At 48.5% G+C, this 12,324-nt stretch overlaps 1 protein-coding gene across 3 annotated transcripts in view; it reads left to right on the forward strand.

Annotated features, from left to right (window-relative positions):
* The window catches only part of Extl3 (exostosin like glycosyltransferase 3), a 92,468-nt gene extending 81,742 nt beyond the window's left edge, over window positions 1–10,726 (forward strand). For all 3 annotated transcript variants that reach the window (XM_026783217.1, XM_005355515.3, XM_026783218.1), the window contains 3 exons: window positions 3,088–3,232; window positions 5,490–5,618; window positions 8,031–10,726. In XM_026783217.1, coding sequence (XP_026639018.1) covers window positions 3,088–3,232; window positions 5,490–5,618; window positions 8,031–8,240 — 484 coding nt within the window. In that variant the 3' untranslated portion in view covers window positions 8,241–10,726. The remainder of the gene's footprint in view (window positions 1–3,087; window positions 3,233–5,489; window positions 5,619–8,030) is intronic.
* The last annotated feature ends 1,598 nt before the right edge of the window (window positions 10,727–12,324 follow it).

The raw sequence follows: 12,324 nt of genomic DNA on the forward strand, positions 1-12,324 counted from the left end.
CTCATTACAGATGGTTGTGAGCCACCATGTGGTTGCTGGGAATTGAACTCAGGACCTCTGGAAGAACAGTCAGTGCTCTTAACCACTGAGCCATCTCTCCAGCCCAGAGTTCTTTATTCTAGATGAAAGCGTATCTGTTTCACGCCAGAGAGTCTGCTCAGCCGGTCTCTTTGCACTGCCTTGTGGCATTCCTTCAAGCATAAAGTTTTCAATTTTGATGAATTCTAATTTATCTGTGTTCACTTTGTGTTTTTAGTAGCATTTACAAAACTGTTTTTATTGTATTTTGTCAGCTTTAGTTCATATAAATTGGGAAAAAGTAGTTTATCTTAGCAGTTCACTTTGAGAAGCACAGGAGTTCCTCTGTCTTCATTCCATCCCCCGACCCTCCTGGTCTTAGGCTTCCTTTTGCTACTGAGCCATAGGTCACAGAAATAGCATCTTTACTTCTGGCAGAAGGTCAGCTCTCCTCCAAGCCCCAACGTGGTGGATTACTGAAGCAAGTCTGTGGCTAGCTGAGATTGAAAAAGGAAAATCCTGCTGACCAGGCTGTGTCCATGGTAATCAGCCATTGCTCTTCCTCTTATGCAAAGAGAAAAGCCTAGAAGAGCTCCAGGAATGGTCTTGCCACTGCAGGTGTCGGTTGTGGGAAATGGCTGTATTTTTGATGTGGAAAGACACACCTAAGGCCCACTGAGGGGCCGGGAGCTGTGGGTGTGGCCATGAGGTGTTAGGAGAACTTCAGACACTCCTAGCTTCCCTCCCAAGAATGCTAGAGAAGGAGCCCCAGCTCTGAGGAGTTTGAATTCACAGAGGTGCTGAAGGTGCTGGCTTCTTTGTTGGCTCTGGCTTTTTGACTTTTCTGGGTGGTGAGGAAGTAGTGAATCCGTTTTAGTCATTCTGGATGTGGGCCCAGCCTTCAAGAACTGAACTGGCACAGCTGAATTGTCTCCAGGGGTAGATCCCCACCAACATCTGTGGGCAGGAGAGGGAGACACAGAGCAGAAGACACAGAATGCCTTGTTTAGGTTTTATTAGCTTATATCAGTTGTACGAAGCTAGGGACTTCATTGTGACATTTCTGTGCCTCCATAGGATATAATTTGCATGCTCATCCTCTTTACCCATCTCTTCCTCTGTCCCTTACTTCTTTTAATTTCATGTTGTTTCTCCTTCATTTCTGCACACGATAGAAAACATTTTGTCTTCCTGAGTCCAGCTTATTTCATATCACATGATGAATTTAGCTCCGTTCATGTTCCTAAAAAATGATACGATTTCACTCTTTGTGCCTGTGTCTGTGTGCCACACTGTCTTTATCGACTTAAGAATGGATGGGCACCCGGGCCACTGTGAAATGCTACCGAAAACGTCTCTGCAGGATGCTGACTTGGATTCTTTTTAGTAGAGGTTGTACTTTAACCCCCTGAGGGACTCCGTGCCAATTTTCTAAGTGGCTGGATTAACTTAGACTCCTGCAGTGTGTGTCAGGGCCCTGTGTGTCCACACCTCCTTACTAGAGTTTCTGTTTGTCTCCTTGACGACAGCTATTCTGACTGGGTAACACGAAAGCTCAAGGTAATTTTGATTGCATTTTCCTGAGAATGAAGGATGCTGAACAGTTTTCCATGCACTTATTAACCACTTATTTCCTTCGCCCATTTATGTTGTTTAATTTTGAGGTCTTTATATTCTAGTTATTGCTTCCCTGTTGGGTGTGTACCAGGCAGTGCTTCTGTCTCCTCTGTCTCTTCTCTGGGGGCCTCCCTTGTGCAGAGCTGTTGTAGTGGACGCAGAATCACTTGTAACAGTCAGAAGTGGGAACAGAGGAGAGAGTCATTGTGTGGTCCACTCACAGGAGGGAACTATAGGTACAATTCATACTGACAGTAAAAATGGTGCGAGCTAGGCCAAGGAAGACAGGTATCAACTTAGACCTCCAGTGCTGGAGGGTTGGCAGGTCCTGGAGATGTTGTGACGGTGACCCAACTTGTCTGTCTTTAATGCTACTAGATAATGTACCCTTCAAAAAGATTAAGATGGTATTTTACCGCAATAAAAAAAAATTGTTGTTTATAAGAGGAAATCTATAAGGCCCTGTTTGGTGGTGGAAGTTGTGAGTTATCGTCTGTTAGATCAGTGACTCTCGAACTGTTTCAGGGATTGAAATGCCCTGAAGGCGCTCAGGAGGTCTCGGGCAGCTGCAGCGCTGCAGTCTCTGAGGCCTTTAGCGGCTGCCGGCTCCTGGAGCTTGTGCTTTCAGCTCCGGTTTCAGCCAGTGAGACTGCGAACTGATTGTATTTATTTTGACTTAGCTATAGATTTGGGAATGATAGAAAAGTTTCTCCTGGGCAGCAAGATGGCTCATCAGGTAGAGGCACTTGCCCACTAAGCCTAGGGGCCTGAGTTTGATCCTGGACCCCACATAAAGGTAGAGAGAACCCATGCCACCATAGTGTCCTCCGATCTCTACATGTAGACATGAACACATGCATGCAAACATGCACACTGCACGTTTTTCAGATTCTCAAAGTGGGACCCAGTTCTCTCAGTTTTCTTGCATTTACAGATGCCTCCATCTGATGGTCAGTGGACAGCTTACACAGTGGGTTTCTCTCTGGGCCCTGCTCAGCTTAGGAAGTGGGTTCTCCTCACAGTGATTGCTGTGGTATTTGAGTGCTTCTCACATGTGCTGTCTGGAGCAGGAAGAACAGAGAAGCTCAGGGTAGAGAAATTACATGTGTTCTGTGGAACATGTTCATTACATGTGAATGTGTCATGTTCATTACAAACAAACCTTTAAAGAAATTATAGAAACAGGAATTGGTTGTCTCCTGCTTCTTAGCAGATTGTCACCTTCTGAAGTGCCTTACAATGTGACCTTCCCACGAGACACTGGAGGGACACCTGTGTGCAGATTATTAGTGACAATCACTGTAGTTTTTTTTTTTATTTACCTGATTTGCTTATCTGACTTTTTTTTTTTTAAGAGAAAGGAAAAGGAAATAAAAGGAAAAAAAATGCAAAAGTCTAAGGGTTAAAGCAATCCAGATAAAAGCACTCATTTTAAGTGTGTGTGTTTTCAAGGGTGTGGAGAGAGGCACGTGATCGTATTGTGGGTTTCCCCGGCCGGTACCATGCATGGGACATCCCTCACCAGTCCTGGCTCTACAACTCCAACTACTCCTGTGAGCTGTCCATGGTGCTGACAGGTGCTGCCTTCTTTCACAAGGTAAGAGAACGCTGGTTCCGTGCTCTGCCCTTAGTAAGGGTGAGCTTTGTGTGGGAATGAATGCTGCCTTTAACCTTTACACACACACACACACACACACACACACACACACACACACACACCTACACACACCCCTACACACCTATATACGGTAGGTGGAGCCCGCTTGTTCATTTCCTGACTGCTCAGACCCGAATAATCATACAGAAACTATATTAATTCTATATTAATTACAACTCTATTTGGCTGAGAGTTTACACATTACTAGCTACCTCTTATATCTTAAATTAACCCATTTCTATTAATCTGTGTATTGCCACGAGGCTGTGGCTTACCCGGTAAGGTTCTGTTCTGGTATCTTTCTCCTTCAGCAGCTACATGGTATCTTCCTACCTACTCTCTCTTCCAGCCTGGCTGTATTCTGCCCTGCTATAGGCCGAAGCAGCTTCTTTATTAACCAGTGGTAATAAAACATATTCATAGCCTACAGAGGGGAATCCCACATCAATATACCCTTCTGGGCCAGAGGCAAGCTGTTCCTGCATTTAAAGAAACTGGGTGATGTGCTCAGAGAAGCCTAGTGTGGTGACCCTCACCTAGAATCCCAATAGCTATAGCTAAGTAGGAGAGTCACAGGTTTGAGGCTAGGCTAGGTTGTACAGTGAGAACCCCTCTCAGGATGAGAAAACAAACAAACCATGCATATAGTAACTGAAAGTTAGGACCAGGACAGCCTGTAGACCATGAGGACTCCTGCAGACCACAGGCTCTCGCTATGGACTGATTGCCACTGTACAAGGCCCACTGTGGTCCTCTGTCCAAGGGCTCTGCCACTTCTGCCCAGAGATGTTTTCACAGTAGGGTTTGGGCTCACTGGATGTCCACAGTGCAGCTGCCTTCGACCATCATGTCCCTCTGCACTGTTAGCTTTATGCTGCTTTTGCTCCTTTTTTAATATTTCTTCTGATATGCAACATTAGTGCTAGACTGTTGTGGCTCCTGAGTTCTTTATGGATGTCTGGTCAGAGCTGCGGTGTCCTGGGTTATAAGGAACACTAGAGTATGAAAACGTGCATGAGAGAAATGAAGAAATAGCGTACGTTTTTATGTTTGCTTGTTGAAAGGCCGTCGTTTCAGATAAGTGGGTAAGTGAGGCATTCTACTTTCACTCTTCCTTTGTTTGTTTTTTGAGACAGGGTCTCTTACGTAGCCTTGACTGTCCTGGAACTCACTATGTAGATCTGGGTGGCCTCAACCCCAACTCAGATCTGCCAGCCTCTGCCTCCTAAGTGCTGGAACAAAAGGCGTGTGCCATCACTGGCTTTTTTCTTTCGTGGTGCAGCTTAGGATCAAAGCTAAGCTAGAGGTGCAAAGGGCTCTGCTGCCAAGTGACAGCTCCAGTTCTTCTTGAGTTTGAATAACATGGTTATAAGGACATTTAAAATGCGACAAGGCTCATATTATATTTAGTTTTTTTAAAAAATTAATTTTTTCCAGTTGTGTGTGATATGTATGTACGTATGTACATAGGATATATTTGCATGTGTATGGGCACATGCAAGACTATGTATATGCAGGCTCAAGGCTGATGTCAGGGATCATCCTTGACCATCTTCTACATTATTCAATAAGGCAGGGTCTCAGTGAACCCCAGAGTGGATATGGCTGGTCTTGGCAGCCAGCTTGCTCTAGAGGTCCTCTGTCTCCACCTTCCAGGCTGCAATTACAAATAGGCTACCACCCCACTTGCATTTATGTGGGTTCTGGGGATCCAAACTCTAGTTCTTAGTGTCATTGCTCCAGCCCCATATTGCATTTCTTTTGAGTGATGTTGGCATATACTTCCCCTTTCGAAGTCTTCAGCTGGCTCTGAAGGTGGTGGGCACTGCTCCAGTGTTCAGGGGGCTTAGGTTCCATTCCCAGCACCACAGAATCCCTATTCTGAGACGAGCGAGTCCCCTCCACCGCCCCTACAGTTCCTCAACCACTGAACTGGCTTCCGTGAGGGTGCTGCCTTCCGTTTGGTGCGTTCTTGTAGACTGTGAAGATGCAGGCTGATAATGCGATGTTCTTAGTGGAGACCCACGTTGCAGGATGCTCATTCCTGCTCTCGGTCCATAAATGCCAGTCCATGCATCCCCGCTGTGACCCCCTGCTGGGCACCTTCCCACTCCTGTCCAGTAGCCCCTAGAGCCATGCATATTTTTGCTGCAAGTGAGACCTCCTAACAGTGTTCCGATCCTTTCTTCCCCGACAGTATTATGCCTACCTGTATTCTTACGTGATGCCCCAGGCCATCCGAGACATGGTGGACGAGTACATCAACTGCGAGGATATTGCTATGAACTTCCTTGTCTCCCACATCACACGGAAGCCCCCCATCAAGGTAGGCCCCGTATCTGTGGGAAGGTGTGTGCATGTACACTTTTGTGTTTGTCTCCATGCAGCTTGTGATGTTGCCATACCCCAGAGACTTCCCTGACACGTGCACAAAGACACCCCTTACATAAGTGATGTCAGGACTGTAAGACAGGCCCTTGCACTAAGGCCACTGGGTAGAGCTGAAGGACTGCGGGGCAGGAAGGGTGGGACAGCTTTACTCCCCTTCTTCCTTCACTTCTGAAGCAGGCTGTGGTTTCTAAGGGTAGATGCATTCGCTGCTTTGTTACTGGAAGGAATCACAGCCGTCTTCACATCACCTTAAGGTAGCTGCAACATTTCAAAGTAGCGCTGCTGGTCACTGCGGTGACGTGGTGGTCACAGTTCAGTTCCCAGCATGCATGTCAGATGCCTCACTACCTCCTGTTACTCCAGTTCCAGGGGATCTGATGCCCTCTGCTGGACTCTGCAAGCACTGCAGTCATATGCACATACCTACACACAGACATGCGTACACATAATTAAAGTAAAAATGTAAAGAAGCCACTGCTTCAGTGAAAACAGTGGTTGTGTAAGTGTGTGATGTGGGTTTGTGGCTTCAGGGAGAGTTGGTGAGAGAGCAGTGGGTAAGTGGAGTGAGGGGCCAGGCTGTGTCTGCGTGTGTCCCCTAAGTACTACTGTAGCTTACTTTTACATGTTTCTTTGTAAGAAGATTTCATTTAAAATAGATGGACAAGAGTTGTGAGATGGCATAAATGCCCGCCCTCCATTCTCCTGTATAGACATGTCATACATAGACAGCCTGCATGGATGCCTCGTACACTGGATGGCTGGCTTCCTTCTGCCCTGACTTTGTCCTGTCTCTTCTCCAGGACCAGGGTTGTCTGTTCTGAACTTCCGTGAATGACCTTACACCTTTCTCCATGTTTCTTCATTGTCTTGCTTACATAACTTTGCCGTCTTGTTTCCCATCCTGGGTTCTAATTTCAGTGCCCTTCGCTGGTTTTTCTCTTCATGCTTGTAGGTTGAATGGATGGTTTCTATATCTCTAGGAAGCTCCTGTGTACATACATGTTCATCACAGCCGCCCATCATCCTGCTGCCTCTGGCTCTGGTTTCTGCAGGTCCTTCCTCTGTGCTTGCTCATATGTATGACTTGTTTTGAGGCTGCAAAGGGCTTTGCCCTTCTCCCATGTCCAGGCTCACAGCCTGTTTGAGACCAGATTAGGCTTGATGAGCATCTTGGGGTGTCCAGGACACACAAGTAGCTTAAATTCCTACCTCTGTCAGATGTGACTAGAGTGCCGTTTCCTCTCTAATTAGAGCTGAGCTTGAGAAGAAAACCTTTGCCCACCATCTTTCTTGGTCTCCACCACCCAGGCCTCATCCCACTGGGTCCCAGGCTCAGGTCTCCAGTAGAACTTTGTGAAAGGTTGCTGTCCTAGTTAGGGTTTCTGTTGCTGCAAAGAGACACTTTTTTGTTTGTTTGGTTTTGGTTTTTTGAGACAGGGCCCAGACTGGCCCTGAACTCAGAGATCCTACTGCCTCTGCCTCCCATATGCTGGGATTAAAGGCATGAGCTACCACCACCCAGCCAACAACAACTCTTATAAAAGAAAACATTTAATTAAGATTGGCTTGCAGTTCCAGAGGTTTAATCCATTATCATCATGGCAGGAAGCATGGCAGCATGCAGGCAGACATGGTGCTGCAAAAGGAGCTGAGAGTTCTACATCTTTATCCATGGGCAACAGGAAGTGAACTGTCTACCATACTAGGCATAGCAGCTTGAGCATATATGACTTCAAAGTCTGCCCGCACAGTGATATACTTCCTTCAGCAAGGCCACACCTCCTAATAGTGTCACTCCCTATAGGTCAAGCACTCAAATACACGAGTCTATGGGGCCATACCTTTTCAAACCACCAGTTGCCTATGCTAATGGTTAGCCATATGGTTTGTGACACCATCATGTTTCTTACATTTTTCTAATTGTTGGAAATCTTAATAACTAACTCTTTTTTTCATTGTTTTAAAATGTAATTTTGTTAAATATCTTTGTAATGGCTATGTAATATTTTAGAATTATTTGTTTCTGTTGTGGCTAGTTTTCCAGTATTTCACTATGAAAAATGTGGCTGAAACAACTATACCAACATCTTGCTGTACCACCCAGGTAAAGATTGCAGGTAGACTTGTTTGGGCCAGTCACACTGGGCATACTAATACTTTGTGTCTGATAAGTATGGTGACATGGAAAGGCCCCCTATGAGTGTTTTGGATACATACATGCTGGGCTGTGTGGATGGAGCCATTGGTTCAGCATCTTTCTGTGGACATAGCTTTGGCTTGGCCATGCTATGAGGTTCTGTCAGCAGTCATGCTGTGTTCTCACCATGCTCTCTCCTTCTGTTTCCAGGTGACATCGAGGTGGACTTTCCGATGCCCGGGGTGCCCTCAGGCCCTGTCCCATGATGACTCTCACTTTCATGAGCGGCACAAGTGTATCAACTTCTTCGTCAAGGTGTACGGCTATATGCCCCTCTTGTACACACAGTTCAGGGTGGACTCTGTGCTCTTCAAGACCCGCCTGCCCCACGACAAGACCAAGTGCTTCAAGTTCATTTAGGGCCTTGCCAGTTCTGAAGAGACCATGAGTGGAGTAAGAAGAGTCGCTCCACGGTTCCCAGGCATTGAAGGACCTTGGGGACATCTGTGGGGCGGGGCTCAGACCCTTTGCTGGGGAAGGCAGCAGGAAGAGTGGAAGGGAGTAGCTGTCTTTATCTTGAAGTCAGTCACACTGGGCCCAGCATCCTGGTCAGCAGACTCGGGGCTTCTGCACGGGGCACTGACTGATGGTGAACACTGAGGACTGTGGGACTCTTGGGAGTCTCTAGTTCATAAGCCCAGGACGGCTGGTTCGTGGTTTTTAAATTCAGTAACAACTATTATTATTTAAAGAGAGTTTCACATCTGCCATTCAAGGCTTATTTATATGTGTGCATATATGTACACACATACGTGTATTATACATATATATGCACACACACATATACATATATATATATATATATTTGATGGGGTGGGGTTGCACTTGAAATTTCTGCCAATCTCTCCAAGGGAGGGACCTACCTGGCTATGTATTTAGTGGAGAGGGTCCTGACCCTGTGTGACTTGGACTGTCCCGATGGCACTGGCTGCAGAAACAAGCAGGATGGACTTGGCCTAGGCAAGATCTCCTGATCTACCCCGACCCCTTCCTGTAGCCTCAGTGATACTAACACAGCTTCCCCTCCTGCTGGGGCTGCGCAGTGGGGCTGGCATGTTCCCTGGGCTTTGAGGCTGGTGCCAGGCAGCACTTGTCTTGGGGGTTATTGCCACTCTCCCATTCTTTCTTGTGTTTGAGAGAGGATAAGGAAGCAACCGGTGAGGCAGGGATGAGGCCTCTGCTGCCCAATGGCCTTTAGCTCACTCTCCTGGTGACGCCGGTGCGGGGCACTGGTGCAGGTCCCTGTGCTATTTAGCAGGTCTCGATTGGGAGCTTGTAAGGTGCAGAACTGGCCTGTGTCCTTTGAGGATCCCAGAGTCTCATGGCAGGGCCTTGGGATGGACACCTAAGTGAGTTCACGTTTCCCCTCACGTCTGGACTCCATCGTGTACCTGTGGGGTTTAGACCCCGGATGTCGAGTTGCCCTCTTTCGAGGTCTGGGACATGCTAGAAGCTGGAGGCTGGGGTCCGCTAGGAAAGTTCTAGTCCGGCCTTGGAAGCTATCAGGCGCTCACCCCCGCGTTACCACTCTCCACTCCTGTTATGGTTCTGTTCCCAGGGCTGCCAGTGAAATAAGCTGATTTTGGGGGTGGTGGCAGCAGGAAGCCTAGCATTGTGTCAGGGATTCCGCCTGTGACTTGTCACCCCACCCGCCTGGCTGAAGTGGAACTGAACAGCTGCACCAGACAGAGCTCAGGGCTGTCCTGGCCGTGCATCTGCCTTAAGCCAGTCCCGTCTTCCTAGGCCCTGACCCGAGTGCTGCTGTCCTGACTTCTCTGTAGATCCCTTCTGCTGGAGGCTGCCGTGGCCTCCATCTCCAGGAGTCCCTGCGGCCAGAGGACCAGGCTGCTGCAGAGCTTCCACTGGTGTCTTCTCCAACCCGACACCAAGGCTGCCTGGGACGTAGTTCTTAGCACCTCAGCAAAGGGGTCTAGACTCTTTCCCCGACTCTCTGTCCTTTTGTCCCTTGTGGCAGTAGCCCTCTTCCCTCAGGGGAGCCAAAGAGTGTGGTGGTTTTTTTTTTTCCGCTAACTATGTGGCTGCTATTTTTTTTTTTTTTTTTACTTCCCAGTATTGGGGATGGAACCCGGAGCTGTGGATGGGCATCCCGACAATCGCTCTGCCGTGAGCCCCGGCCCTATCCGCCTTGTTTCTTTAATGTGAGAACTTGTAGATTGCTGTGGTATTTGATGAGGAAGTCCGTCTCTACGGTAGAACCCCTCTGGAGGGCACTGAAAGCTGTTGGTCACTCATGGATGTCATCAAAATGTGTTTCAGGGATAGTGGTGGTATCAGAGCATCCTATGGGGTAGCATCTCTGGGCCCGGTGGGAACACTAACTGAAGGGCCCCAGCAGCAAGTATGGACAGTGACTGTATCTGAGGGACCCTCTCAGAGGCAAGAGGCAGAGACAAGCAGTTGAACACTGCTTGTCATTTGGGTTGGGGAGCCAGGGGGCATGCCTCGAAATGATTCTTCCCGCTACAAGCTGCTTTGCCGCAGCTCACCATGGTCACCTAGTGCAGATTCCTAACACGGGTCACACCTGACTACCCAGTCTCAGCTTCCAGGGCCAGGACAGCCTTGGTTTTCAGTTGCTCTTTATCTTGAGGGTAAGGGCCACCCACAGAGTGACAGTCACCCCCCCCCCACAGGGTGCCTCAGGCCAGTGGACCACCTACAATGCTCATGTCTGTTAGCCTTGTTAGCACAGGTGAAGCTGGAGGGTGGGGCTGCCTGGGGCCGCTCTGATAACATAATTTGTCCATCTGCCCCTTTCAAACCATGAGCACAAAGGTCTTAAGTTGGATTTTTGTAAAAAAAAAAAAAAAGAAATAAATGGAGACTTTAACTCAAGCTGTTTGGAGGTGTTTGGTTATTCTCAGCAGGGACAGAAGAGTTACCTGAGCCCCAGGGTGTCTGCCTGAATGCAGTGGTCTCTGCGTGGCCAGCTGGGAGCCCTCCGCCATCAGCCAGGGAGCGGTAAGGGGAGCCGACAAGCGTGAGCCCAGGCTGTCAGCCGTGTTTTATTTTGCACACCAGCCAAGCTTTCTACTGTGGAGATTTTAAAAAAGATTTATTTTTATAATGCGTGCATGTGTGTGCGCGTGCGTGTGTTCACACGTTTGCAGCTGCCTGCTGAGGCCAAAAGAGGGCATCAGATCTGTGCAGCAACAGGTCTTTTTTTAACCACTGAGCCATCTGTGGCTCCTCCCATTTGCTTTAGAAATGTGTTAAGGTGTCCTGTGCTGACCTGGCAGGGGTGGTCTCTGGGTTCCACTTCCACATCAAGTCACAGGCTTTTGGTGTGTGCATCTGAGAACTACCTGGTTGAGAGCAAGTGCTATCCTGGGCTGTGGAAGATGGAACCTGGGAATTCCAGGCCTGCAAAGGCAGGCCCTCCTCTGGTTCAGCAGGTGGGAGCCCAGGGCACTGACATCTAAGATTTGATGGATCTAAAATTGTCCTTCTGGTGAGGCCAGCAGAAGTGGAAGTCGTGCAATAGTTATTATTTCTTATGCCCAGAGTACTGAGGAGGGTGAAGGAGGCTGCTCTATAAAAAAATTGTACTGTATACACAGAATGCCTATTTAGGATTTCTGGTTAGTTCTGTGGAATCCAGAGTGTCTTGGAGTGTGTGCTGTGAAGTGGCCGCTGTCCTGTCTCCTGGCAGAGCAGCCCCGCTTGCTGGCTGTGGCCTGCATGCTCTACGTCCGTCACACACTGGAGGAGCATCCCCAAGAGCTCAGCGCCAAGGAAGCCATTAGTGGGCTCCTGACGAAAGACTGGGACAGGTAAGTTGGAGAGGACAGGCAGAGTGAGCGGGATTGCTCCCAAGGTCCCCGGACATTGAGTGACCTTGGGGACATTTGTGGGGTGGGGTTCAGACCCTTTGCTAGGGGAGGCGCAGGAAGGGTGGAAATGGGGGTAGTTGTCTTACCAACAGCCATTTGTGCATTTCAGTGATGAGCGAGCCCGGGGCGGAGGTGCTGATCTGTAGCCCAGGTGCTCAAGAGGCAGGAAGACTGCCTGAAGGTATCATGGACCCTTGGGCCATTTCCTGAGTTCAGCTATTAGGGATTAAGCTGCCATGAAGGCAGGAGCAAGACCTTTGGTGGACACCTGTCTTCCTGCAGGACCCGTGAATGCGGTTGTTGGGTGATGCACATTTGTACAGTTTTTCGAGCATCTGGGAGACCTTTTCCTTCAGCGACCGCTGCTTTATGTACTTGCAGTGATGCTGAGGTGTGTGCCGTTCCACGTGCTCAGCAGCCTGTGGCGCTGCCAGACTTGGTCAGGCCACATTTCCTGGTGACTAATGATGGGAAGCCGCCTTTCTTATTAAACGTCCATTGACACTTCCATGCACGGGTATAATTCATCTCATTCCCGTCTCACTCCTGTCAGCCCCCTTTCACTCCCTATGCCCTTTGTGAACGAGCTG

This window comes from Microtus ochrogaster, chromosome 17, assembly GCF_000317375.1.
Source record: "Microtus ochrogaster isolate Prairie Vole_2 chromosome 17, MicOch1.0, whole genome shotgun sequence".
NCBI lineage: Eukaryota > Metazoa > Chordata > Mammalia > Rodentia > Cricetidae > Microtus > Microtus ochrogaster.